The sequence below is a fragment of the Aedes aegypti genome, chromosome 2 (assembly GCF_002204515.2).
Source record: "Aedes aegypti strain LVP_AGWG chromosome 2, AaegL5.0 Primary Assembly, whole genome shotgun sequence".
Classification (NCBI taxonomy): domain Eukaryota; kingdom Metazoa; phylum Arthropoda; class Insecta; order Diptera; family Culicidae; genus Aedes; species Aedes aegypti.
This window is the reverse complement of record NC_035108.1, coordinates 402,391,865-402,414,806: the sequence shown is the minus strand read 5'-3', so window position 1 is coordinate 402,414,806 and position 22,942 is coordinate 402,391,865. Positions and strand designations below refer to the sequence as shown.

Sequence of the window (22,942 nt, the reverse complement as noted above, 5' to 3'; positions counted from 1 at the left end):
GCATTCGAATTACCGCTATCTTCAACTGAACTAATCATTTGACATTCAGTTTTGCGAGCTTTCCGAATATCTAAGATCTAAATTTTAACATATAGCTATTAGCATAATATAGCTATAAACATTATTCGACCTTAAATAATTTTCGATTTACGATTGATTCCTTTCGGAAAGCAGGGCTGTAGTAGGTCTCTTTCTACAGACTGGGTCACTATGTTAATGTATGCCTAAAAAGTTCTTTTTTTTTAATGAAGGCATCTAAACTCTCTTATTTTACAAAACTGGTCTCTAGAGTAACTTATTGCTCTTTTCTTCTTGCCTGGAGCAAATTTCTAGAAGCTTCAGAGATACCTGCAGCCTGTTTAAAGCCAACATTTTGGAAAAATTTAAATGCTTTTAGCGCTCTTCCACAAACAAACAGACGTAGCAGCTAGAACAATTATCAATTTAAAACATAGTCACGTGAACATTTACGCCCAATGGACGGAATTGACATCAGAGTTCGTATCGATAGAGAATAACAAATGCGCTTCTATGTTCTTCACACGTATTCCGTGAAAAACGTTATTTTTTTAAGGAACAGCTGTGCATTATATGATTGTAATTTATCAAATAAACTATTAGGTGAACAAAACTCAGTTTGTTTACATTTGTCAGTTATGTTGTTATTCTGGTACTGTATTGAATTATCGGTAGGGAAAAAGTTGAAGTACAGCACTCAGGCAAATGGACTAATACATGGGCACCACTTATGACAATTCGCCACAATAAAGCGGGTTGCAATTCATAGCTTTGTCTTATGAAACCAAAATTTGAAAACAAAAAAAAGTTTTCGCGGCAACCTGGAATCAAACCAAGTACCTTGTGATCGATAGGCCCGTGCGATACGCTAGGATACGCCATACTAGACTGATCAATACAAATAATTTGTTCCGAAATGCTTTATTTATACTGAATAAGTCTTTAGTTAACTCTGGGGACTTCGGAACTTCTCGGACGTATTTGGTTTTATGAAATTTGTAGATGCATAAAATCTACATAGATATTATATCGTATAAGCAATTCAACATTCAATGATCAACAACGGATGACACATATACTCTTGGTAAACGTAGTGCGTTATCTCTTAAGGATGAGGCCTCGTACACTTTTGCGTCAACTGCTTCAATAGTTCATGGATGCTCTCTAAATCATGTTGAATCATTGAAGGATCTTATTATTCTACATCTCTACATCTGTTTTATGTTATTTATCATCCGAATTGATGATCCATGTGTAGGTATAGATTTCAATATTTTCGCACTACCCATTGCCGTTTGCACGACTCATATTTTATCGAAAAATGACACTTCCGTAAAACCAAACACACTCTCAACTGCAATATGAAGCAAAACAAAAAAACTTAGCCGCTTTTCTCCTCGTATATTGTTATTATCGCTCGCTAGGCACATCTCCTTCCTGTTCTTCCACCCCTCCTCCCGCTTTCGACGACATCTCCGAGCACGGTAGCAGTAGTCATCGGCACTCTTCGGACGATAACAAAACGGGAAGTGGCAGCGGTGGCGGAGGGGGAAGTGGCGGCGTTACGAGCGGACTCAGCCGAAGCAGCGGAGGAATCGGTGACGGTGGAAGCACCGGAGGCACCGTAGACCGGCGGAGCACCTCCTGCCGGAGTGATAACTACAAGGAAGACTCGATAAGGTATGTGGGAGTGATGGAGGGTGGGGTGATTCTAACCCGTTACCCCGAATGTTCCATTTCCCCGAACTCCTGAGGGTCATGGCATTCTGGATAATAGATTATGGGGTAATGGGTTTGAATCAATAGGGAGTGGTTATAGCGTAGGTGATCGGAATGGGTGGATCAGTGGAAGGGTGAATGATCTCGAGAACGATTCGGTTTGGATGGGACAATCATCCTTCGTATCGGTTGGTATGATTCGTTGAAGTTTGTTTGGTTCATCCATGTTTGGAAATGGTTGATTTCAGAATGGTAGAAGTTTTGTTTGTTTCGTTTGCCTGCCGTTGATTTGTTTTATCTAGAAATCATATTAATCTTTTTACTCTATCATCACCTTTTTTCTATCTTTTTTCTCCTACTCCTTACTGCATTACATCATCGTCATCATTTTTGTTATGTGTTTACTCATACAATTCGATCCTTATCCATGTGCCGAAATTCAAAATTCAACCCCAAACCAGTATATCAGAAATAAGATTAGAAAGTCATTTAGCAGTCGAATCGTCATCCAATAGCAATTACGGATCTAGAGGTGCACTAGCGTGGACACCGCCGGCCTCGGTCGAAGGCTCCACCCCGACCTGGACCGAGGGAACGCCTAGCTTTACGGAGTCGAGCTCCAGCGGTGATATAGGAAGTGAGTATTAGAATTTAAACTAAAAACATGTAATTGACGAAAACCGAATTTAATTATGTACCATTTGATTCCTATTAGAATTTAATTATTTGGCAGATATGCGTATTTTGTTCTCAACTGTGAGACCGTTTTTAGTGTTGTGGAATCGAGCTCTGCTGCCTTAGATTTCAAATCGTGAGTCATCCCTTGTCCATCGTCTTCCGTGTCTATTTTCATATTTTCGCAAAGTGTTTCTATTGGTAAGCTCAGCGCTCACCGGCTGACGAACGAAAACGGCTTAGGTTCAATTGATTTCGCAGCCTTCAAGTATATGGCCATTCGTAGCACCTACTTCCAGCACAGCCGTCCATACCGATACACCTGGAGATCACCACAGCAAACAGAATCACAAATCGACCACGTTCTGGTTGATCGACGGCACTTCTCCGACCTTATCAACTTCAGGACATATCGTGGCGCGAACATCGACACTGGCCACTATCTGGTGATGGTTTAGGTGATTATAGAATGAAGCCAGTCTTCAAATTTTCAAGAGCACAAGACTTGAGAACCAAACAGCGCTCTGCGTTGACAATTTATCCCATTGGTCACCAATGGCTAAATTTTCAACGGCAAGCTAGTTATTTGATTGATTTTCGATGCAAACTGTTGTCAGATTCTCCAGTCTTGTGCACTTGAAAATTCAAAGTTTGGCTTCGTTTTATAATCACCTTAAACTTCGCCCACAACTCTCCGTCGTTAACAACGTACGGTACCGACGGCTGCCCCGGTACGACCTAGAGCGGCTCAAGCAACCGGATGTCGCAGCGGCATACGCGCAGCACCTCGAGGCTGCATTACCGGAAGATGGTGAGCTGGATGAAGCCCCTCTTGAGGACTGCTGGAGAACAGTGAAGGCAGCCATCAACAATGCAGCTGAGAGCAACGTCGAGTACGTGGGACGGAGTCGACGGAACGATTGGTTCGACGAGGAATGTAGGCAGATTCTGGACGAGAAGAACGCAGCGCGGGCGATCATGCCGCAGCAAGGGAACCGCCAGAACGTGGAGCGTTATAGAAGGAAACGGCAACAGCAGACCCGCCTCTTTCGGGAGAAAAAACGTCGCCTGGAGGAGACGGAGTGCGAGGAAATGGAACAGCTGTGCCGGTCTCAAGAAACACGCAAGTACTATCAGAAGCTCAACGCATCCCGCTTCGTGCCGCGAGCCGAGATGTGCAGGGATAAGGATGAGAGCATTTTGACAGACGAGCGTGAGGTGATCGAAAGGTGGAAGCAGCACTTCGACGAACATCTGAATGGCACTGAGAGCACAGGCAATGAAAGTCAGGACAACAGAGGAAATGCGTTCGTCGGTACTGCGGAGGATGGAAACCAAACAGCCCCCACTTTGAGGGATGCCATTCACCAGCTCAAGAACAATAAAGCTGCTGGTAAGGATGGTATCGGAGCTGAACTCATAAAGATGCACCCGTAGAGGCTGGCCATTTGTCTGCACCGGCTGATAGGCACAATCTGGGAAGCAGAACAGTTTCCGGAGGAGTGGTAGGAAGGGGTAATATGCCCCATCTACAAGAAAGGCGACAAGTTAGATTGTGATAATCATTCGATCACCATTCTAAATGAGGCCTACAAGGTACTATCCCAGATCATCTTCCGTCGAGTTCGTGGGAAGTTATCAAGCCGGCTTCGTTGACGGCCAATCGATAACGGACCAGATCTTTACTGTACGGCAAATCCTCCAAAAATGTCGAGAATACTAGGTCCCAACGCATCACCTTTTCATCGATTTCAAAGCGGCATACGACAGTATCGACCGCGTAGAGCTATGGAAAATCATGGACGAGAACAGCTTTCCCGGGAAGCTCACGAGACTGATCAGAGCGACGATGGAAGGTGTGCAAAATTGTGTGAAGGTTTCAGGCGAACACTTCAATTCGTTTGGATCCCGCCGGGGACTACGACAAGGTGATGGGCTTTTGTGCCTGTTGTTCAATATTGCGCTAGAAGGTGTTATGCGGAGAGCCGGGCTCAACAGCCGGGTTACGATTTTTACGAGATCCAGCCAATTTGTTTGCTTCGCGGATGATATGGACATTGTCGGCCGAACATTTGAAAAGGTGGCAGAACTGTACCCGCCTGAAACGCGAGGCAGCAAAAGTTGGACTGGTGGTGAATGCGTCTAAGACAAATTACATGCTAGCTGGTGGGGCCGAGCGCAGCAGGGCTCGCCTAGGTAGCAGTGTTACGATAGACGGGGATACGTTCGAGGTGGTCGACGACTTCGTCTATTTTGGATCCTTGCTGACGGCTGACAATAACGTCAGCCGTGAAATACGGAGGCGCATCACCAGTGGAAGTCGGGTCTACTATGGACTCCACAAGAAGCTGCGGTCAAAAAATATTCACACCCGCACCAAATGTACCATGTACAAAACGCTAATAAGGCCGGTAGACTTCTACGGGCATGAAACGTGGACGCTGCTCGAGGAGGACTTGCAAGCACTTGGAGATTTCGAACGTCGGGTGCTTAGGACGATCTCTGGTGGTGTGCAAAAAACGAAGGATGAACCATGAGCTCGCCCAACTCTACGGTGATTCAGAAGGTGGCCAAACTGGAAGGATACAATGGGCGGGGCATGTTGCAAGAATGCCGGACAGCAACTCTGCAAAGATGGTGTTCGCTTCGAATCCGATTGGTACAAGAAGGCGCGGAGCGCAGCGAGCTAGGTGGGCGGATCAAGTGCGTACCGGTTTGGCGAGCGTAGGGCAGAACCGAGGATGGAGAGATGCGGCCACGAACCGAGTATGGCGTGAAATTGTTGATTTAGTGTTATCTGTTTAGATTTTAACTAAATAAATAAAATGAATAGGTAGACCGTATACCACTGCGTCTACGCCAGTTCATGCGGGAAGGGTGAAAGAGTGGGGTAATTTATATGGCAGAGAGGCTTACTGGTTTGGTTAGCAGACTGCCTATGTATCAGGCGTAAGGAAAGGCGTACTATAATGATGAAGGAATGAAAGCGTAGGGAAACGATTTATTTCTGTCCGTCTCGGGTTCTAGCAAATGATCTGCGATATATTAAGAGTGGTAGACAGAAGCAAGTGAATGTTACAACTACAAAGTACGAGGAAAAGGACGGGCCAGGGATTGAACCCATGACCTTCTGCTTATGAAGCAGAAGCGATAGCCATTAGATCACCAACCTCGTCAGCCAAATGTACCATGTACAAAACGCTCATAAGGCCGGTAGTCCTCTACGGGTATGAAACGTGGACGATGTTTGAGGAGGACCTGCAAGCACTTGGAGTCTTCGAACGTCGGGTGCTTATGACGATTTTTGGCGGTGTGTGGCGGCGAAGGATGAACCATGAGCTCGCCCAACTCAACGGCGAATCCAGTATCCAGAAGGTGGCTAAAGCTGGAAGGATACGATGGGCAGGGCATGTTGCAAGAATGCCGAACAAAGATGGTGTTCGCTTCGGGTCCGGTTGGTACAAGAAGGCGTGGAGCACAGCGAGCTAGGTGGGCGGATCAAGTGTGTATCGATTTGTGGATCGTGGGGCAAAACCGAGGATGGAGAGATGCGGCTATGAATCGAGTATTGTGGCGTGAAATTGTTGATTCAGTGTTATCTGTTTATATGTTAACTAAAAAAATAAAACATTCAACTCAAAACTGCATAATTATCTATTAAGGATCCAGTTAACGCATTAAATAAGGTTGGCGTTTATAAAATCAGGTGTCCTCGCCGCTTCAAGCTATAGGTTGGTCAAACAATGCGATCTCTCGATGTTAGATTCAGGAAACACTTGCGGAAATAGGAAAAGTTCTGAAAACGGTGGACAAGGACATGAGTCACTATTTCAAATCTTAGATAGCAGAACATGTCTTCACAGAGGGTCATACAATTGATGTACATAACAGATTTAAAAATTTAAATTTTCTGCCAACTAGGGCATTGGAATTACGGCTTTATATCTAGTTTAAGTATAAAATGTGTGAAAGCGATGAAAATTATTATAGTCGAATCTAGTGCAAGACACTGAAGACGGCCTTACAGTTGAGGTTGAAATACACGTATCTTTCAAAGAATAGTTATTCTAGTTGGAATTGAATGGTGTATCACTGAATTCTGGTTTCATTTACTATCATTTATTATTTAATTGACGTTTCTTTTCCTCGGCAGCATTCTCAGGCCATTCGTCTCCACTGCATACCACCCTCTCGGATCGGGATCGCCACAAGCCAACGGTCGAGAAGGCCCTCAACTCGCTCACGTCCGAAATGGTAAGCTTTACTTCTAAATCGCATTACTCCTCTTCCGCTTCGTCAGTATCGGCGTCCTCGTTCAATGTCAGAAAGCTCCACAAACAGGTGATCTATGTGAAGAACAATAGCTGCTCGAGTATAGAACAAAGTGGCACCAGCAGTGGATCGATGGTCGTCAGTCCGGGAGGCTCGGCCGGTGGGTCTGTGTCGTCGATGGCGATGATGACCACCACCACTACCAGCAGTTCCCGGCTGACGTCCACCGATCGACCGTTGGAGTCGGCTGCTTCCATTACGACCATCGGGACGACCGACGCTTCCACGACCTCGTCATCGCCGGTGACGGTTTCGGTGGACAATGGCCTCGGGACGTCTACCGATGGCAGTAACGGGTCACTGGCCGATATCGAACGCAATGTGCTACGGATCAACGAATGATGTCAGAATACAGAAAACAGAAAATGTAATCGCATTGTGATTTAGAATATGTATTTATAGCTACTATTTATTGTATTCTGTTTAACATAGGTTATCACTTTTACAATTTTACAAAATATCAGAAAAGTATGTTGTACGCAAACTTTGTTCCAAATTGAACACTCGCCTTAGTTCATTTTTCTTTCGCATGGAGAATCTCTCATATTCGACGAACCAATTTTCACAAAACCATCTGCAGTAGGATATTTTGCTTGTGTACATTAACTTCAAATTCGTTAAAAAACTACTGCGAAACCCATTCGGAAATGCTAGTAGGGCGATCCATTTGTAAATAAAAAACAATGTCGACGCAAGTTAACCACATATACGAACAGCAGTGGGGCAGCGCCTTCAACTGAAGAACAGCCCTCACATTCATCATCATTGCAGCTAGACAAATGTTAACCTCTTGCAAATTGTGTAATTATATTTTTTATAATTTATTGTTAGCAATTCAGTTTAGTTGTATTACTGTAGATTATTCCATACAATTATACAAATTACAGCAGAAATACAAAATCAGACATGTTACTTTGTGATTATTACTAAGTAGAAAAGAAATTCAGCTTACTAGTGCTTTAGTTTTTTCACCTCTCTCCTATAGCAAACGATTTCAGTTCCATTTTTATAGTTTCTTCTTCAACCTTCCTTGGTTTCGCGGTTTTCGTTTTGTAGGCCGTTGCAGATCCGCCCCCCGTTGGATGTATCTCGCTGTCCACGGATGGTTTCCTGTCGGCTTGGAGAAAACTGTTCTAAGTTAGTATCGATCTGCATACACCTGTTTTTGTGCCTCACTTCCGCCATTCCGTGTGTGTGTGCGCACGCGTTTGTGTATGTGTGGTTTTGGCAAAACCATTCATTTAATCTCATTTCTACATCAATGCTGGTTTTTGTTGGAAGTCCAGTTACTAACGATAAATTTCACGTTTTTAAATTTAACGGAGCATCATTAAAAGTGACCATATTATCATTGATTTTGCTGTTTTTCCATCTCGCGGAACATCTGTTCTATTCTAATCGCTCTGATTAACATTCAGCTTCTTTATAGTTTTGTAGGGGTATAATCGGGGATTATGTATTTTTGGGATTGATGGCAGCACTGTCCTGGAACGATTATAACGAATTTTATTCTAATCCAACATATTCACACTAAGATTGTATCCTCGTCAGGGAAACTCTAATCTGTTAGAGGAAAGTTTCGAGATAACTTTACGCCTGAACATCTATGTGCGTCCTGAAGTAAGAGAAATTGAACCCTTTCTTATCTTCGACTTTGATGAACTCCTAGTTTGTACGGAAAAAGCGTTTTTATCAAAAGTGCTTGAACAAACAATGTTGCAAATTAGAAGAATTTTCGGAAATCAGTTTGAAAGATAGTTGGTTTTCAATAGTAAATTGATTGTTTAGCAATAGTTGGAACGATTATACCCCATTACCCCGAATCCCATTATCCCCGAACGCCATTACCCCGAATGATCCATCACGCCGAATTACATTACACCGAATTCCAATATCATGGGGAAATGTTATCAATATCATCATGTCAAAATAATTGCAAATTCGGGGAAATCGCATTCGGGGTAATGGAAATCGGGGTGATGGAAATCGGGGTGATGGCATTCGGGAAAATGTCGTTCGGGGTAATGGGGTAGAATCAGCATTCATCTGATTCGGTTTGTCTCAATTTTTTCGAAAATGAATGAAGCTCTGAAGCTACCATGGGAAAGAGGAGGCTAAACAAAATCTATTTTTAGTATGTGTGAAAGTAACACACATGGTGTGTTGGCCCAGAAGAACCCGTGTATAACTTTATTTTAGAGAGTTCATAAAAACACGCGCAGATCAAGTGCGATTACAGTTGAAGCTTGTTATAGCGACATTGTAGGCGACCGTCGTTATATGAAGATATCGCTATAAAAGTATGTCGTTATAAAGAGCAAAGGTAAAAAGTAGAATTGTATTGACAGATTTCTTACCAATCCATTCAGAATAAGATTCATTGCAGTTGACTCTTCAAATCTCAAGCCAGTTTTCCAAAATTTCAATAAAACGCTGGTCACTTGAGCTGGGAGAGTGATACAATACACCGTAATTACCCACCTTCATGCCACGATCAACTGCAATGCCCAAGAACCAATTACCTTCACAAACTTCGTTCAATTGTAGCCTGTATTGAACTGATTCTTTGACATAAATAGCAACTCCGCCAGAGTGGCTCCAATGTGATAAACATGCAGCCACATTATATCCCGGACTACTATATTGAACAAAATGCATCTATATCAAGAATATGCTTTTCTGATAAAAAAAAATACTGGATATGGCCGTTTTTCTTCTACAATCTGACGTAATTCAACGCAGTTTGTAGAAACTGGAGAGAAATTTCTGGCATAACTCTTGAAGGAGCCCATGGAGATATTTTTGGAGAAATCCCATTAGAAATCTCTAGAAGTGTCCTTTGTCAAAAAAGAATTTATTTATAGACTTATTGGACAAAAGATTTTCCTAATTTCCTGGAGATTTTTTTAGGATAATTTCTGAGGAAATTCCTGCAGGAATTCATAGGAGGAATCTCAAGATGAACTCTTGAGGAGGATTTTTCGGTGGTTCAGAAAAAGTTTGTGAGTTGTGGAACACCTGTAGCAATTTTTATTGGAGTTCCTGGAGCGATCCGTGGAAAAATCCCGGAAGAAATCTCCGGAATAATTCCTGGACGAATGTCGAGAGGACTAATTGAGGATAGCTTTGTATATATCTGTAGAGGAATCCTCGGAGGAAACTGTGGAGAAATCACTAGAGAAATATCTCTAATAATCTTTGAAGATATTGCCTTAATGTAATTCTTGTAGGATTTTTTGGAGCAAGTCTTGAAGATATGTCTGCAAGAATTCTTGTATAGATTTTCCTGGAGGATTCATTGGAGAAGTCTCTGAAATATGTTTTAAGGGTATCTCTGAAGGAATATTACAAGAAATTGCTTGAAAACCGTGGGGAAATCTCCGAAGAAATTCCAAAGTAGGTATTCATGGAAAAATTGCTAAAACAGTTCCTGGAAGAATCGTTGGAAAAATTCCAGTAAATATTTTACTGGAGGAATCTGTAAAGGAATCACTTGAGACATTTCAGCAGGAACTCCTTACATAATCTTTAAAGAAATCCCTGTAGATATTTTTTTCGCAGGAATCCTTGGTGGAATCTTTCGTTGAATCTCTGGAAGAATTGCTGTAGGTATTTCTGGAGCCCTACCTAAAATGTCTCATGACGAACAAAAGTTTTTCCTGGAGGAATTTCTGGTAAAAGCCCTAGTGGAATCCCTAGATAAATCACTCTAGGGATTACGGTAGAGGTTATCTTGGGGGATTTTTTGGTAAAATTTTCAGAAGGAATCTTCGAAAGAATTCTTGAAGAAATTTGGGGAAGAACCTCTGAAGATATTTCGAGAGAAATTTTTGAAGGTTTTCCTGATGGAACTTCTGGAGCTCTATTTGAACTGGTCCCAAAATTGCGATGGCTATAATTCGTTAGTTCTAATTAGTTCTTAGAGCGGAATTGAAAGGTACAATACTCAATCTACTTTTAGTTTCTCTTTATTGAGATTCTGCTCAGAAGGTTCGAATACGCCAAAGAAATAAATCTATGTTTGCTTTTTGGCATGGTGGCTATTGAGATCTGGATTAAAAAAAATCTTTTGAGCTGTCGCATGATGGAACTATATGATGGTCTAAAAATTTACACATCACACCCTGCAGGAACCGTTCCCGGAATACTCCGACCAAATAACCGATTTTGTTCCTTTTCCGAAATAAGGGTACACGTGTTTTTGGATTTTTTGATTAGGGTGACCATTTCCGAAATAGGGTGACCAGAAAAATCGCGATTTTGCTAAATTTTTATTTTTAATAAAATTATAACTTTTGAACCGTTTGACCGAATCTTTTAGGACGAAATAAGAGCTAAAGAGTTTAACTTTTCAGAAAAAAAGATTTCCACAAAAAAAAATCAATAATTTCCGTTTTTTCGTGTTTTGAAGGCCTCGGGACCAAAAGAATTATTGCTGTTCTCATTTTTTCTTGAAAGTTTAAACAATTTTACGTTTACTGTCAAATTTTCAGCGATGTATGTTTTTTAGTTTTTTAGATATATTTTTTTGAAAATAAAATATCAGTCATTTTTCATCGGCATACACTGTAGGACTCGCGCATTAGATTTCTTTATTTAAAAAAAAAATCATAACTTTTGAACAGCTCAACCGATTTCCAATCTTTTTCTATGGAATAAAAACTTATGATTTCAACTTTTCAGAAAAAAAATGACACCTTGAAGAATTAATTAATTATGGGTAGTTTAGTTGACAGCGTGCTTTTGAAGCTGCTTTTTGAGAAGATCGTTGCGCTCGAAAGCAAAGCCGAACTTTAGGGAATATTAAACTCCCGCTTCTATGTCGTGGTCTTTTCTTTTTAGATCTTGAGTTGATCATGGTGTTTGGCCTATCAAGTTTCCTAAGAGGCCACGTGCTTAAGAGACAACATTTTGCATACCATAAGGCAATTAACATGGTTTTTATATGCAAAATATTCTATGTATAGTGTTAAGTAGATGTTGAATCTTTGACAGCGTAAACAATCACGGTCGATACCTTTGTTTGTAAACAATATATGTTTAATTAAACCTGGTTGGAATTTTTAAAGTCATCAAGAAATGTAAGTCTTTTGTATATGTTGCACTTTTTATTATTTTTTATTAATGAAAAAAACTTGTATATAATCCATTTGAATGAATCTTTCAGCCTAATCGTTTTTTGACCTATCCATTGCTTCTACTAACCATGACTGTGATCTGTTCTATATTTCATGCTTACGTGTACTGATATTTGGAAAACGCCAGGAAAATCTAAGATACCAAGTAGACTATGATTACAACTGAAAGTGATCCGTGACGATAAACTGATTGTACATTCCTCTCAATCATCTGCCCTCAGTAACCACTGCAAGATCGAATCCGTACGAATTAGTAACCAAAATGCTACTCATAACAGTAAAGAATAATGAATACAAAATAAAGAAAAAACAACAACAAACCAACAAAAAATGGCCAGCGTTCGTTATCAGGAAATATATTGAAGTTGTAGCTAAGAATTGAACATATATGGTATACAATAAAAAAAAAGAAATCACGTTAGTTCGTAAGGAACACTTGCACTGTGAAAAGTTCGCATGCGCAGCAACAGAAATCCAATAATCAACGTTATGAACAAGGCAAAATAAAACTCTCAATAAGCAAACCAATGCAACCTAGTTGACATAGTTTTAACGACATTTAACCGACTGTGTAGATATTATTGAAATTGAATTATTGCATAAACCAAAAACTACGAATCTTACATCATACCAACGCATGTGTAGTTGAATGATAACGATCATTACTGAGAAACTGACGCTACATCTCGCGAAAATATCACTATAATTATTCCGGTTCGTAGCTCGTAAGGTGCATCAAAACATATATACAGAGACGCGTACATATACACATCTACATACCCACATACACACATGCATATATCGTATTACTTGTAGGGTAACACACTTTGTTGAATAATCAAAATTTATCGTTCGGAGCAAAATAGATTACCAGAGAGAAAGACAAAAAAAAACCGTTCGATTGTTTACCGGAAAAATTAGATCAGGAAAATTAAAAGACTTACCTTCATGTTAACCCTTCACATAGTTCATTGTTTGAGAAAACTGCATTACCTCCCGTTTCCAACAGTATAACCACTTTTTCCCCCTTCAAGTTATGAAATGAGGCTCGAATTTGAAGTTTCATTCTTTCCTACTCTTGTCGTTTAAAATGCAATATATTCGGTACTTTTGCATATTATATTTCTTTGTTTTAAATTAAATTCGTATGAATCCGATTCATATATGTTTCTTTGTTTCGATACAGCTGGAAGCCATGGAAGACTGTCTCAAGAGAATCGGTAGTAGGAATAGTTCCGATGAATGTGATGGAACCGATCGTCAATACGAGCGAGATTCCGAGGATTGAAACCTTTGGTAATTGTTCTATGATTGTAGTTACACAACAACTTTATTCAAGCAAATGTAAGTCCGACAATCAATTGAAGTTGTTTATTTTAGCTTAAGGCTCAAGAATCCATCATTCAATCATCAGCAATCATCAAAAATGAAAAACCAGTTTTTTCGTTCAAATTTAAAGAAATCCTCATAAAAATCTATCATCGCAATTAAGATAGCAAGTGTAATGCAATGATAGATTTTCTTGAACATAGCTTAAATTTTGAGCAAATAAACTGGTTTTGAAAATTTGGAAAACGATGATGGTTATTTTCCTCTTAAAGAAAAATGCTAAGTGGTCATGCACAGATAGGATTGTTTTTATTTCCAATATGAGTAAGCCTTCATTGGGATGCAGTATAATCAAAATCTACGGGAGGTTCGAAACAGGAAATAAGTAGCATTTATCTACTCGGATATCAGACTGTAGAAACCAACAGAAACCGGAAGTCGTCGTTGTTACATAGATATATACATACATATATTGGACAGAGACTGGTGTAAAGATATAATACTAGGAAAATATTTAGAATATCAGGATCAGCTTTACACTTGAGTTTCCAATTATGAACTCTACTCATTGTTTTGATTAATATATTTTTTTTACATAGACCATGTAAGTATTTTGATGTATTGGTTCATAAAAAGGCCAAAATTCGATTTTTTTTTTGAGATAGTGTTTTATGAGAGTGACATGTAAGGAAATGTAAGGATGTGTAAGGAGCGATGCAAACTGTGGAACTCTCTCTCAACAACCTAAATGTTTCAGGATGAATTTTTAGCAAATTTAACCTAGATTTTCAACGAACGATGAAAGTTGTTCTCTACGAGGCTCCTTTCAAAAGGTCAAATTGATCTAGATCAGTTACAACTCATCTAGATCAAGAATTGAAGGAATAAAAATGCAGTACAAATTATTTTGAAAATTGCCGAATACACCAAATCTCTAGGACGCATACCGGGTACTACGGGTATTACGGATCTTCGGTTCCCTGGAGAAAGTGGCCACTATATTGACGGTTCTGAAATCTAGCTTGCGACATATCAAACTTCATGAATTTCCAGATCAAGTCTACCTATAAACGGATGATTTTTGAGTCGCATAATTTGGTTGCTTATAGTTATATACGGAAACGCCAACATCAGACACGCCTCTTTCAACAAAGAAAACGCCGCCTGGAGGAGGCGATGTGCAAGGAGATGGAACAGCTGTGCCGGTCTCAAGAAACGGATAAGTTCTATCAGAAGCTCAACGCATGTCGCAACGACTTTGTGCCGCGAGCTGAGATATGCAGGGAGAAGGAGGGGAGCATTTTGACGGACGATGGAAAGGCGGAAGCAGCACTTCGGCGAACACCTGAATGGCGCTGAGAGCACAGGCAATGAAGGACGGGACAACAGAGGAAATGCCTTCGTCAGTACTGCGGAGGATTGAAACCAACCAGGCCCCACTTTGAGGCAGGTTAAGGATGCCATTCACCAGCTCAAGGACAATAAAGTTGCTGGTAAGGATGGCTGAACTCATAAAGATGGATCCGGAGAGGCTGGCCATTTGTCTGAATCGGTCTGATAGACACAATCTGGGAAACAGAACAGCTACCGGAAGGAAGGGGTAATATGCCCCATCTACAAGAAAGGCGACAAGTTAGATTGTGAGAACTTTCGAGCGATCACCATTTTAAATGCGGCCTACAAAGTATTATCCCAGATCATATTCGGTTGTCTGTCACCTGTAGTAAACGAGTTCGTGAGAAGTTATCTAGCCAGCTTCGTTGACGGCCGATTAACAACGAACCAGATCTTTGCTATACGGCAAATCCTCCAAAACTGTCGTTCTAACGCATCACCTTTTCATCGATTTAAAGACGGCATACGAGATAGTATCGACCGCGTAGAGCTATGGAAAATCATGGACGAGCACAGCTTTTCCTGGAAGCTCACGAGACTGATAAGAGCGACGATGGATGGTGTGCAAAATTGTTTGAAGGTGTCAAGCGAACATTCCAGTTCGTTTGAATCCCGCCGGGGACTACGACAAGGTGATGGACTTTCGTGCCTGTTTTTCAATATTTCGCTAGAAGGTGTTATGTGGGTTCAATAGCCGGAGTACGATTTTTACGAGATCCAGTCAATTTGATTGCTTCGCGGGTAATATGGACATTGTCGGCCGAACATTAAAAAAGGTGGCAGACCTGTAAACCCGCCTGAAAGGCGAGGCAGTAAAAGTTGGACTGGTGGTGAATGCGGCCAAGACAAAGTTCATGCTAGCTGGTGGGGCCGAGCGCAACAGGGCTCGCCTAGGTAGCAGTGTTACGATAGACGGGGATACGTTCGAGGTGGTCGACGAGTTCGTCTACCTTGGATCCTTGCTGATGGCTAACAACGTTAGCCGTGAAATACGGAGGCGCATCATCAGTGGAAGTCGGGCCTACTATGAATCGCAAATCGATCACGTTTTGATTGATGTATGGCATTTCTCTGACATAACTTTCGTCAGAACCTTTCAAGGCGCTAATATTGACTTCGACCATTACCTGGTGATAGTGAAACTGCGCCGAAAACTATCCGTCATCAACGAGGTACGGTACCGACGCCCGCCACAAAGGAAAAAAAGAATGCAGTGCGGGTCGCAATACTGCAGTATGACACGCGGCAAAACGTGGAACGATACAGACAGAAGCGGTAACAGCAAATTCGCCTATTCCGAGACAAAAAGCGCCGTCTGAAAGAGGTGGAATGGAGTTGCTGTACCATTATCAAGAAACGTGGAAGCACTATCAGAAGCTCTGGCTTCGTGCCGCGAACTGGAATGTGCAGAGATAAGGATGAGAGCATCTTGACGACGGACGCGAGGTGATCGAAAGGTGGAATCATCACTACGATGAACACCTGAATGGCGCAGAGAACACAGGCACCAGCTCCCACGATGGGGGAAGTTAAGGATACCATTTAACAGCTTAAGAACAACAAGGCCGCTGGTCGAACCCGAATTCATCCAGATGGGCACTTGTCTGTATCGGCCGATAGCCAGAATCTGGGAAACGAAACAGCTACCGGAAGAGTGCCCTATCAACAAAAGAGACGAAGAACTGGAATGCGAAAATTATCGTGAAATCACTATCCCAAACGTCGCCTACAAAGTGCTGTCCCAGATTATCTTCCGTCATCTATCACCTATTGCAAACAAGGCGTGGGAATTCAAGCAGGTTTCGTCGCAGCTGCAGCGACCTAGGTGGGATGACCAGGTGCACCAGGACCTGGAGAGCGTGTATGTACCTTCAATGATGGTTCTATGCCGACGGCGTTCAAAAGCTCAAGGCTTACAGGTCATTCTTCACGGCTGGTGCTCATTGAGGTTTTATCCACGTTCAGTACATGGACCATTTAGTATGGATAAGAAGCTAAGCAGACCTCAATACCGGAATCAGCATTATGGCACTTGTAATAATGTCGCAGAATTGTGTGTGAAAATGACGGAACAATCTTTGCAGCCCTAGGCTTACCTAACTTGTATATAGTAGAGTATAATTTGGGGCCTTTTGCCTGAATCGGTTCCTGGTCGCGGATCAGTCGTATAGTAAGTTTTTCGGTCGTTTTTCTGCGTTTGAGAATGGGCGACGAGAAGGAGGTCTACAATCGCGTGGTGTTGTTCGACGATACGAATTTCCCTACATGGAAATTTCAAATGCTGGCATTGTTGGAGGAATACGTCTTGTTGGAGTGCATCGAGGGCGAAATTGAAGATGTGGAGGAATTCAAGATTGAAGCTGAGGACACGGCGGAGTTGGAGCAGCAGAAGCATTAGGGCCCTGGAGAAGCGGCAGCGCAAGGAAAAACTTTGTAAGTCGATGCTTGTTTCCCGGATTCACGATGATCAGCTTGAGCATCTGCATGGGAAAACAACACCCAAGCAGATGTGGGATGGGCTAGTTAAAATCTTTGAATGGACCGCTACAAGAGAATTTCGTCAAATTCGATCGGATGATACGTAAATACCGGAGTGCAGGAGAGGACATCAATGACATCGATGTCGTCTGTCGATTGTTGCTATCGCTTCCAGCCCAGCCGGAGGAGCAGCTGACGATGGACTTCGTGAAATGCCAGCTCCTCGACGAAGAAATCAAAAGGAAAGGTGCAGTGGCGGATACTCGAGAAATCAGACGGGAGAAGCTACGGGTATTCGGTTCATCGGCGTTTTGTCATATTCCGAAGGAAACTCGACAGGAAAACTTGGAAAGGTTTGTTCGTCGGTTACGGCATAATTGGCTATCGCGTTTGGGATCCTCATCAGCAGCGAATCATATCGGTTCGCGTCGTTGTTATCGACGAAAGCGTGCAGTATTGAGCAGAAGTCAGTGGCGGTAATCTCGAGCAAGTTTCGTATCAGGAGCATCTGGATGGCGAGGAAAGCAATGAGGAGTTCGAGGTTTTTGACAGTTTCGGTGAAGAAGAAGTAGTGTAGTCAGTTCCTGTAGAGGAGTCGTCATAGACAGGTGGTAAAGGTTGAACGAAGGTGTTCTTGATCCTCTACGTTGATGATGGTTTGGTGATTGGGTACGAACTGAAGAAAATTCTCGCCGTCAAAAGATCGCTGTCGAAGGAGTTCGAAAAGACAGATTCCGGAGAGGTAACGAGCTTCCTTGGAATGAAGATTGAAAGGGACGTCGAAGGAAGATTTATGCGGATGAGTCAACAGAAATATCTGTTGGACATGTTAGCCCGATTTAATATGTTTGACTGCAAATTGAGTACCGATGGAGAACCGGCTTCAACTGGAGAAAGGAGAGGATTCCCAGCATATGTCACAGCCGTACAGTGAGTTGATTGGTTGCCTTATGTACGTGACGCTTGCCACCCGTCCAGACCTATCAGCTGCGGTTAATTATTTTAGCCAATTCCAAAGCTGTCCCACCGAGCAACATTGAACTTTTCTGAAACGTGTGCTGCGCTATATTAAGGGTACTGTGGAAGTTGGACTAGAATACAAGGGCGATGATAGCGCGCCTCTGTTGGTGACATTTTGCGATGCATAACTAAATAAATTAATATATGGATCGTCGCCATCTGAAGGAACTAGAATTCCACATCAACGCGCCGATTCCATGCTTCGAAGATAATCAATCTGCCATCAAAATCATGGAAGAGCAAAGGGATCAGAGTAAGCTGAAACACATTGATGTTAAACATAACTTTGTGAAGGAGCTGGTGCTGAACTAAGACAAGACGTGACAGGTCAAAGAACAAAAATAAAACCAATTGCCTGTCAAAAAAGACCACTTCTCATTGGTCGTTTTGGCAAAGGCCTACTTTCACATCGTTGAGTTGGATTGCAACAGGGCACTTTGTTGCTAGCTCGACCGTGTTGCCAGTTCATAAACTAGAGTTTTCATCAAAAGTTTGGAAATGTTTCGTGAAATCTTTTCGTTTCAAATCTATTTATATTAGATGTGAAGTTCAAAGCATGTGTTCCTACAATGCTAAAATAAATATAAAATACCTAATCGAGACCAAAATAGTGTAAATTGTGTCAATTATGTCTAAAGTATCATCGGTTTTAAATTTCAACCTGATTTCTTGAAAATATAGCATCTGCTATTGCACTAAATGAATGAAGCGTGCAAGAAACAATCAAATTGGGTCCTAAAATTTTTAATGAAATCTTGTTTTTATTTAATAACACGAAAAAGCATGTTACTGTAACTACTTTAGCAATTTTTCCCGCTCAAATAATGGCTATATCATGTTTAAACTTTAATTTAAAAATGTGGTCCATAAATGAACCTTGACACTTTTGATCATGTTTGACGTTCGCTTAGTCGACAAAAACACCACAGGGGTTTTAGATCGACCACTGGGCTTGTTCCTATCTGACATTTCGTAAGGGACACGGAAAACAAAATACACCCAAAATTTGAGTTTAAGCCAAAGGATGTGACAAAATCTAAAAAAATGTTTTTTGAGCATAAACCAACGGAAAACATTAGAAAATTGAGTAAACATGTGTTTTTGGCCTAAACTTAAGCGTTTGGCACTAAAATTGGGACAGGGCTTTAGGACCCTATTATGAGCCTTGATATTTGAATTTGTTCATAAGATTTGCATAAAAAGGATACTGGTAACACTGGCCTTTGTACCGCCAAGGTTATTGACTGAAAAACAACAGGGCAATCTTAGTTGAGCTGTCACGTCCTGTCCTAGGTGCTGAATAGAAATATCACGTTGAAGTACGTGCCATCAGAAAAGCAGGAGACCGACATTCTTACCAAGGGATTGACCCCGGGGCCGTTTCGGCGTCTTCGCTCGGCAATCGGCCTGGGAGCATGAATTAAGGAGGACTATTAGAGTATAATTTACAGCCTTCTGCCTGAATCACCTTTAGAGTGTATTTTCGCACGGCATTTGTGCGGCTGTCAGTTGCATCAAAACAACAAAACGAACTGTATCGTAACTTGAATAAAAACTTTTTCGTGGTATTTTCCGTATAATTCGATTGTTTTTCCGGTCTTCGAATACTTACACCCATTAGAATCTTGATGGCTACAGTGAAGCGTCATACCATTGCCGGGCGTATTGTGAAGGTCAATCTTTATCGATCTCGGGCGGCACTTCTCCAGATGCCTCGAACGTCTAGGGTCGCCAGTCCCTCTTCCACTACTGCGTACAGCCAGCGTAGCCGTGGTCTTCCACGAAATCACCGATTTGTGCCTGGTTCCCTGCTAAGTATTATTTACGCTTCCGACATTCGCACTAAGTGACCAGCCCACTGAAATCTACCGTATAATATTCGCATCTCTATACACTTGATACAACTCGTGCGCCATTTCCTTGTTTCCCACCGAGTATTGTACGCAGCACTCTACACCGAAGACTTTCCGGTTTGTCTCTTTCATCATCCACGCTCCGTGCCTGTAGAGAGTCACAGGATAAATCAATGTTTTATACAGGGCGAATTTTGTTTCTGTTTGCAAGTTGCGGGACCTAGGCTGGTTACGTAATCCGTAAAAGGCTCTATTTGCAGCCATAATTCGTCTTTTCACTTCGCGGGAAACGTCATTGTCACATGTCACAAGTGTTCCAAGGTAAACAAACTGTCCAACAACTTCAAACACATCCCCATTAAACATTACTTCAGTACCAATACCCCTAGGCCTACCTCTATCTCTACTTGCATCATGTACTTAGTTTTAGTAGAATGAATGGTCAGATCTATCCTCACTGTCTCCCTCTTCAAAGGACAAAGGCCTCCTCCTCTGTCCGACGAACAATTCCAATAACGCTGATATCGTCCGCAAAACCGTGCGACCATATGATTATAGTGCCGTTTCTCTGCACGCCAGATCTCCTAATAGTACCCCCCATATGCAATATTGAGCAGTAAATTCGACAGTACGTCTCGTTGCATCAATCCGTCTAATGTCACAAACGAGAACGTATAAGCCCAATTAGTATCGTCGGAAAATCCTGTTCAGACATTATCTGCCACAGCTCATTCCTTTCATTTGCTCCGTTGTTCCGAGGCTTACTGAACTGAAATTTGAACCTTAACACTTATATGCGCTTACGTCAATATTCGAGCCCCTATTATCATCAATTCATCCTGAAAAAGTTTGATTCTTCTGAGGTATTGGTTATAAGTATGATTTGAGCTAAGAAGAAAAGTATCATTTGCATGACCACAATAAACTGCAGTGTAAGAGCGCAGTTGAACGTATAAAATAGAAAACAATAACGATATAAAAAAAGAAAATGTATGCAGAAGACATATAAGCGAGGTATTTACAAAATAAAAAAAAAAAACTCGATACAATAATAAGATTGTTACGAAATACATCTAAAGCGAAATTGCGAACGAAGGCTTTCATTAACATTCTTTTATAACCGTTGTTTTTATAATTCCAATAAAAGAGAGAGGCAAAACATATTTTCCGTTCTCTTCCAGAAATTGATAGGTTGATCCCATAAGAAAATATTTCCGACGTGAGGGCGCCAAAGAATTATCCTCAAAAATTGTTGTGTTTTCGCTATAAAAGAACGCCGATAAAAAGCCGGTCGAAATCAAACTCACAAATTCGGATAGATAGTTAGGACTACTCGAAATAAATTGCCAACTTCATCATGGGAAAAGAAAAAAAGATCGAACTATTTACGCATAATATAGCTAAACACATTCAATCAGATGCAATAACTGTTAAATGCGAACTACATCTCAATGTTCACTCGAGTAATCTTGGTTTGCACCCTCACAGATCACGAAGCAATAATGACAAACCAATTCTAACTCCTGCATATTTGGCACTGATTTACGTTTCTCTGTTGGGAGAAGCTTCTTTCCGTTTTCGATGATCGCTCTGTGAAGATGATCGAGGCAAGGAGAAATCGCAGAGTACTGTACTATGAGACGTTGTAATTAAATGAATAACAAGCGAAGCGAAATCGTCGAAAGCGAAGAATCTATCCAAACAAATATCATACATCTCAATGTATCACATGGTTGTAAGACTACCGAATAAAGGAAAAGAAGACAACATTAAACACTAAGTCGGGTGTGGTTCGTTATTTTGTTTTAAACGCCTTAACTCTCACTTCCCTTTCTTTTCTGTGTTTAGTTCCTAGTGAGTTTCCATTTTTTTTCACACAAAATTTGTTTTGGAAATGATTGTTTTACTCACGTTTTCTTTTCTCTTCTTACAGACACACCTGTAGGGTAGGCACTAACAGAGGCCGCTAGAGCATTCAGTAGTACATGTATATAGAGTTGCCAACTAACACTTAACTGCTACTACCAACCCACTCAACCAATCGAACAACTACCAAAAAAAGCTACAGAGACCCAATAAACCCCCCTTGACCACCATAGCGCCATGTGCCAACAACCGCTTATCCCTTGCTGTTTAGAGATAACCTGCCGCGAGTTGTCAGGTCCCGTGGTCTTGGCGTCGACATAGATCACACTTTAGTTAGAAAGCCGCTTACTAATCGCTTCTCCTAGGTTCAGAGAAGACTTCCATTAGATTCAAGTGATGTGATCGATTCGACGCGTATTCTGTAGAATGCATTTAGCTTTTATGTGTTACCGAAAACGTAACAGAAAACTGTTCAACTCAAACACCTAATTTACTCATTTTTGTTGTGTACATATGATTCCGTTTTCGAAAAATCAATAATGACGGGTTAGTCCAATTTTTTCCGGTATTTATTGTGCTTGATCACCGTGGTAGGTATACTTCTGTTATTGTGATTCCCAATGCGACGGTGTGTGTATATATGTAACCAAAGGCTAAACAAGACAACTTGTATCCGTGAGGACTAGCTAATATTGTACATATTTGTTGACATGCTTGTTACTGGTAATGTGCTTGAAAGCTGTAGTGATTTAATTTATCTAATACCACTTTGCCAAAATCTTGTCAGCTAATTGTAATGGTCTAAGTATATTGTAAATAGTTGCGGAATGATATTAGTGAAATTTTAAATTCAAATATAAACGAACAACAATCGATGCTGCTTGTATGATTATGAAAGAAATCCTTAATCGTTAGTAGACTTTGTAATGTCGGTTTGAATTGTAGCGATATGTGAGATATATGGGGGGATCAACGTGGCATAGTTGGCTGCACGTTCTCTTTGTATGCGGATGGTCATGAGTTTGATTCTCAGCAATAATCCAAGGTGAATTCCACAGCAATTTCACAACAAATCTTCAAAATGTTGTGCATTTTCCAGGAAAATTTGTGGTGGATAGT

At 41.3% G+C, this 22,942-nt stretch overlaps 1 protein-coding gene across 21 annotated transcripts in view; it reads left to right on the top strand.

Moving 5' to 3' along the window:
* LOC5566784 (phosphatidylinositol 4-phosphate 5-kinase type-1 alpha) overlaps positions 1-22,698 on the top strand; it is a 163,949-nt gene extending 141,251 nt beyond the window's left edge. For 14 of the 21 annotated variants that reach the window (XM_021847164.1, XM_021847165.1, XM_021847163.1 and 11 more), the window contains 3 exons: positions 1,443-1,698; positions 2,199-2,374; positions 6,566-7,656. In XM_021847164.1, the coding sequence (XP_021702856.1) occupies positions 1,443-1,698; positions 2,199-2,374; positions 6,566-7,086 (953 nt within the window). In that variant the 3' untranslated portion in view covers positions 7,087-7,656. Of the gene's footprint in view, positions 1-1,442; positions 1,699-2,198; positions 2,375-6,565; positions 7,657-7,800; positions 7,882-12,009; positions 12,626-13,068; positions 13,354-21,890 lie in introns of those variants that run through there. The other 7 variants (XR_002500869.1, XM_021847178.1, XM_021847179.1 and 4 more) reach the window with 7 other exon arrangements.
* Positions 22,699-22,942: the final 244 nt, after the last annotated feature.